General features: G+C 44.5%; 1 protein-coding gene across 1 annotated transcript in view; it reads right to left on the bottom strand.

Moving 5' to 3' along the window:
• The window catches only part of LOC112309673 (trichohyalin), a 95,667-nt gene extending 90,815 nt beyond the window's left edge, over window positions 1-4,852 (bottom strand). The window contains exons 1-2 of the mRNA XM_071220502.1: window positions 4,448-4,852; window positions 1,118-1,202 (exon numbers count right to left, since the gene is read on the bottom strand). Of these exons, the coding sequence (XP_071076603.1) occupies window positions 1,118-1,202; window positions 4,448-4,852 (490 nt within the window). The remainder of the gene's footprint in view (window positions 1-1,117; window positions 1,203-4,447) is intronic.
• Between the last annotated feature and the right edge of the window lie 1,823 nt (window positions 4,853-6,675).

Genomic DNA, 6,675 nt, shown 5'->3' on the forward strand with positions numbered 1-6,675 from the left:
ACCATCACCACCATCCATGCCCATGACATTTCTCCTCTTGGAAAAGGAAATTCTATAATGAGTTAACAATAATTTCTCATTCCCCCTCCCACCAGCCCATGACAACCACCATTCTACTCCTTGTTTCTATGAGGTTGATGACACTATGTACCTCATATAACTAAAACCATGACAGTATTTGTCCTTTTGTGACTGACTTGTTTCACCTAGCATAATGTCCTAAAGGCTCAGTGGACATCTTGCTTCCTTCCACATCTTAGCTACTGCCAATAATTGTGCTCTAAGAATGGGCATTCAAACATTCTTTAAAGAAACATCTTTTAATGAAAACATATTGAGAAGTGGAAAACCCATTTTTTTTTTTAGCAGTCTCCAATGCAGAACCAAGAAGAGTTACATACATAACAACCACACAGTGATCCGGTAAATGGTGCTATTTTAAAACTCCAAGTCTATTCTTTAAAAAAGGAATTAAAGTGGGGGAAAAGTAAGAAAAAGTTTTATTATGGGATTTTTATATTTATGTTTCCAAGTTTATATTTTATGTTTTAACAGTTATTTCATATTAAATTAACAACCATGGCTATAAAACATGCAAACCTCTACATGGGGAAAACATACAGCTTGGTGCTCTTTAGGAATGTGACACAGTAAAATTAAAGTGATCTTGTCATAATCAGATTATGTAATAATCAAGTCCAAGAACTGGCCTGACTGGTCATTAACCCCATGGAAGCTCATTCATAGTTAGCATCAGAGAACAGCACATTGGCAGAAGGCAGGAGGGAAGGGCCCTTCTAATTCACTCAGGCTAACTGCCCCATTCATAGTGAAAGCCACTGAGACTCAGAGGGGGAAGCATTGACCATAGTCAAAGAACTGAAAGGGACAAAGCTAAGACTGGAACCTACCTGCGTGAGTACAAGGACTTTATTTCTACACACGTACTCAGAAACCCTCCCAGGCCCAATTAGGATCTCCAGGATGGATGGTGGGATCATCCCATCCTCCAATGTATGATGAGGTTCTGAGGGCACCTTAGGTGATGTATGTGCCGCCACCCACTGAATTCTAGTCAAGGTCCTTCCACAAGCCCAGGAGGGCCACCTGGACTCACTGCCTTGCGCCGTGCCCTCATGGCTCTGTTGAAGGTGGCTCCAGAGATAGGAGGCACTCAGGAACGTCTTCTCACACAGATGGCACTACACAGAGAGCAAGTAGTGGGAAGTGTAGGATTAAGTCACCTGAATCAGCCTGGGATTCTCCCTCTGTCAAAACTCCCATTACCTTGGGACTCCTGGGGCACCAAAAAATTCATTTTCTGAGTAAGGCAGTCATGTCAACCCCCCACATATACATAACTGAGCTTATAACTACTACCAGTATCCTAGGGAACTGTGAACACTGACTATCCATTTGATGTACCAAGAACTTTGTGTTGTTTTTTTATGGTGTGATGATGACATTGTATTTACGTTCAAAAGTGGGGATCCTTGTCTGTTGGACATATGCACTGAAATATTTATAGAGAAAATCATATGACTAATAGACTTCAAAAACAATTCAGGAGTGGAGAGAAGTGGGTAGGGGAACAAATGCAACAACACTGCCATGAGTTGGTAACTATCGGGCTGGTTATTGTGGAGATGAAGGTTCATTATGTTACTCTCTCTTTTGGTGTATATGTGTGAAATTTTCCACAATGTAAAGTTTTTAAAAGACACACTTGTCCAGGACCCACCCCAGGGTTGACAATCACCAGAGCAAGGACACTAACAACAGCATCTCTGAGTCTACCTCACTTTCTTCACGGTTTTCAGACACTGCCAATCTACCCCATCATCCTTTTCACTGTGAAATTTCAAACTTCTTCCAACACTGCACTGCGGGCTGCCATTGCCAGCCAGTAGAGGAAGGGGAAAGATTATCTGCAGTCTTTACACAAGAGCAAATATGACTGAAGTGGCCAGTGGTCTCCCAGTACCCATTTCCCTGTTTCCTTAGCAACAGAAACCGTGAGTTTTAGCTGGTCCTAAAGCTGATGAGAGTAAACACTGTATGTCCCGTCCTCCCTTGCCTACAGGTGTGGCCATGAGACTCAATCTTGTCTACTGACATGCAAGCAGAAGCGGTATATGCAACTTCTGGGAAGTGTCATTGAAGAAAGAGACACGACATTCCTCCCCCTGCCCCACCCTGCTGAATTGAATGTGGACTTGGACTTGAGAGGTGGAACATAGCCAGCTATCACGGACCATGAGGCAGAAGTCACATGATGAGGCTGGCAAAGAAACCCACAAAGAACAGGGTCCGTGATGGTTGTGTCCTTCCGCACCAGCCCCAGAATACCTCTCTCTACACTGTGCTCATAAGATGGAAAAATAGACTTAGGTCTGATTCATACAACTGAGATTTAAGGTTTTTACAACCCAAAGTCAAATGTAAGCCCCCCCCCCCCCCCACCCTGGGTTGACAGACTTTGCTCACTCTGGAGTTCTAAAATAACACAAATGAGTTTCTAGTTGTCAGAAGGAATGTGAGGTGGGTGGGTTGCGGAAGAGTTTAGAAAGCCACATTTCAAGTCCTTCCCCTCATCGCACCCTTACCTGCTTCCCCAATTCCACCTCAAGCAGCCCACTCAAAAGACAGGTCCCTGAAGTTGGACAGCCACCGCTGCCTTCAGACTCAAATGCACTCTCTTACACAATGTTTGAGGCCACTGTGACCTGGCTCTGCTCTCCTCTCCTGCCACACCTCTCACCAGTCTCCTGCCCAAACCCACCTCAGGCCACCCAGAATCATTACCCTGAGCGTCCTTCTCACTGTGGCACCTTGGTTGCCCCTGCCCATAACATTCCTTTACAAAACTGTGCTCAACATTCAAGGCTTGTTGAAACACCACCTCAGGAAGACTCCTCCTCTCCCACCTCTGTGCTCCCACAGCTCCTCAGCCATTTACCTTAACACTTTCTCCACCTACAAAGGACATCTGTTCATTTCTGGCAGTATATTAGCCATACCCTCTTCCTCTGATAAGAGCACCCAGCTTTCTTCTGGGGAGTTACCCTTATCTTACACTCAAGGAATGGCCTTCAGTCCACCCCAGCTCCATGAAACACGTGACCGATACCAAAGCCAATCAGAGCCCTGCATTTCCAGGGCCCTGTGACTGGCTGAGGCACTGAGAGCATGAAATACTAGCTGGGGTTCTGGGAACAACTTTGGCCCTCTGGCAGAGCAACCTTAAATCCTGAAAAATGAGAAGTTGGCATTACTGTGGCCCAACTTCCTACCACAGGTAAGGATCTCTCTGAGAGTGGAATCTACCCTGAGGAAGAATTGCCAAGAGCTTCAGAGAAAGAAACGAGATTCTGGTGCCATCTTGTTCCTGGGACAAAGCCATACTTTTGTGCCACTGTAACCCTGGATTTTTCAGTTAAGTCAACCAATAAATTCCTTCTTGGCCTAACCCAACTTAGATCATTGTTTGGTCACTTAGTAGTGAAAGGGTTCTGACCCTTATGTCATAATTAGCAATTCACCAAATTTGTCAACTACCACTCTATTTTAATGATTCCTTCTGTCCCACCTACTCTCAAACTATGAATTTCTTGAAAATCTGAACCAGCATGACTTGGGACTATATCCTCAGTGTGTGGCAACAGGCCTGGCCAACATGACAATTTATTACAGGGCAACTGTCCCCAAACCGCACTTTCCATGCAAATACATCCTAGTGCTCAAATGCCACTCAGGCTCATGAACTGTCACTTGATTCAATAATGGAGATCGTTTTTCACAATGGGCCTCACTCTATCAGTCCCTTGGCACACAATCATCTCTCTCACACACACACAAACACTTCTTACATACACCCTTACATGGCACTCTCTAAGTGCACACACAAAGTCCTCATGTACACACAAACATATATACTCACACCTACCACAAATACACACACCCTTAGACATACCTACACCCTGACTCATGCACACAACCATAAATACATCTTTATATGTACACTTCCACACACTCAGGGGCACACATTACACACCACACACTACACACACATACCACATACAAACGGACCTTCCAAATATTCACATATACACATTAGACACACGTAATTACACCTTCCATAAGCACACAAACACCCTTCATACAAACATGCCTTAGAAACAATCTCTCCATAAACACACACTCGATGCACACACATCCTTCATACACACATCTGCTACACCTGTATGATCTACACACACACACACAGTAGATATAACCTAACCAGCCATTCAGGCTCTCTGGCCATGAGCAGCATCTCTAAAATCTGCTTCTAATCAATGGCTGTGGCCCATAGCAGCCTTAGGGCCCAGGGCAAGGTGTGGCCCAGGTGGACCAGTGGCTGGGCACCCAGGCCTTCCACTCCCCTTGCCTTGTTGATATTCCTCACCATATAGTAGCTCTGGCCACCTGACCATTGCAGAAGCTGCTGCAAGTGTTCTATCATCTCGCGTTGCTGGCGCCTTTCCTCCCGCAAATTTCTGATCTCTTCAGCCTGGCATTCCAGCTGCTGCTGACTCTGTGACAGCTGGCTCAGGATGGCTTGCAGGTGCACCTCCAGCATGGTCACTCTGGTAGTCAGGAAGTCCTGGCAGTGCAGCAGGTACTCGATGGAGAGCTGCACTAGGCGCAGCACATTGAGCAGCGCCTGGTCCAAAGGCTGCGAACAGTGGCTGCACACCTCCTGGTCCAAGGTGCAGAAGGTGATGTCAATGAGGTTCTCCTGCAGGGTGGCCACATCCATCTCCCGTGTCACACGGCCCACATCCAGGACACTCATGCGCCTCCAGTCCATGCTTCTAGTGCGAGGCTGGAACCTGAAGGGAGGGATTGTGTAGGCCCCAAAGGTGGAATAATGGGAACCCTCAACAGCTGTAACAAGGAACTGCATGGTCAGGGAAGCCCTGGGATGACCCCCTTGGGAGGGTGCCACCAAGGCCACTGCAGTCAGAGAAGGAGCTCAGATAGGATCTGAAAACCAAGAAGAGAGTCCAAGTTAGGCAAGGTGTGTGGGCTGCATGTATCAGACACCTGGCCATCAAGAGCCTAAGAGAGGCGAGGGGAGGATTTGAACAATAGCTGCAGCATGCATGCTATGCACTGACATGGCCAGAGCCATGGAGAGCAAGCGTATGGATTAGTCACTCAGCTGTGGAGTCAGATCCTCCCCCTTGGGCAAGTCCCTTTATATCTTCAAGCCTTCTTGGTCTATGGGGACTTATGGGTTCACTGTGCATGTTTGTGGTTAGGAATGAGGCAGGTGAGGTACCTAGCCTAGTGCCTGGCGCCTAGTAGGTCCTCAGTGAATCCCCTATGCCCGAGCCCACTGCCAGAGGTCTTTTTTGGGGGAAAACTGTCAATTGTAGGTGTTGGTCATATGCAACCAACCCTACACTAACCTCAGGATAAAGTCCTACAACTTGCTATGGGTGGCAGAGTCACCTAAGGTCTACCACACTCCCCAGGCTCCTTCCCCTTTTCTCCTTCAATTACTAGAACACAGTGGACAGGGCCAGGCTACATTTCCCATTTTCCCTGGCTGTAAGGTATGATCACATGACTATGTTCTGTCTAAGGGCATGTAAGTGAGATGGTGTCCACCACTGCCATGCTGGGGAGGGCGTAGGGACTTAAGACAGTGACTGTGTCTCTGCACTCAGACTGAACTCAATCCTCATGGTCTTTTTTTTTTCACACCTGATGGTTTCCTGAATATAGTTCCATTTTTGTCAAAGACTCAGATACTAATCTCCACTTTCTAGGTAGACATAGAGATTGTTCTCTCTCTTTGAACAGTAATTTGGCAGGAGTAACAGGCATTTTAACTCAACATTGTCCTATAGATAAACACATACAAGTGTGTAAACGTGCTCGTGTAAAAGTTGGCAATGTAGTGTTGTTTGTAATTGCAAAGTATAAGAAGAAGTATGAGAAAGCAAAGTACAAAGTGCAATAGAGGACACAGATGGTATCTCTATACTATGAAACACTATGAATCTCCAGATGAGAATAATGCAGCTTTACTTGTACTGATAGGGAATAATGGGATTATGTACACATGTGTGTTCACATATATATGGATATACATGTATACGGTTCTGTTTAACTGATCCATTATTATGATTTCTTTAATAACTTATTAAATAGATATGTATGTAAATATATCTCTATATGGTTATATAGAGATGTATTTGAATAGGTATAGGTATTACAAAAGTGGGAAGAGGTAAATGGAAATGTGAAATGAGAATATATAAATGATTAGAAGGAGGGTCCAGACATAGGAGATGGGTAAATAGTTAGATAGATAAACAGATAGATAGATAGCCAGGCCTTACACACACAAATGATGATCATTTGTATATGAATTCTTCATATTTGCCATTCAGGTATAATAAAATTGAATACAACAAGCAACAATAAAATAATCTTAAAAATTCAATAAAATATATGAATTTGTGATTTTTGATATATTATTTCAAAAGCATAGACTATTTCTAGAAAAACAGACAAATCATTATCTCTGGGCATGAGAATGGAAGTTAGGAGAACGTTGTTTTCCATTTTCCACCTTGCCATACTATTTAAAGTTCTATGCATCTACATCTATTACTTTTA

Source organism: Desmodus rotundus, unplaced genomic scaffold (assembly GCF_022682495.2).
Source record: "Desmodus rotundus isolate HL8 unplaced genomic scaffold, HLdesRot8A.1 manual_scaffold_63, whole genome shotgun sequence".
In the NCBI taxonomy this organism is placed as follows: Eukaryota; Metazoa; Chordata; class Mammalia; order Chiroptera; family Phyllostomidae; genus Desmodus; species Desmodus rotundus.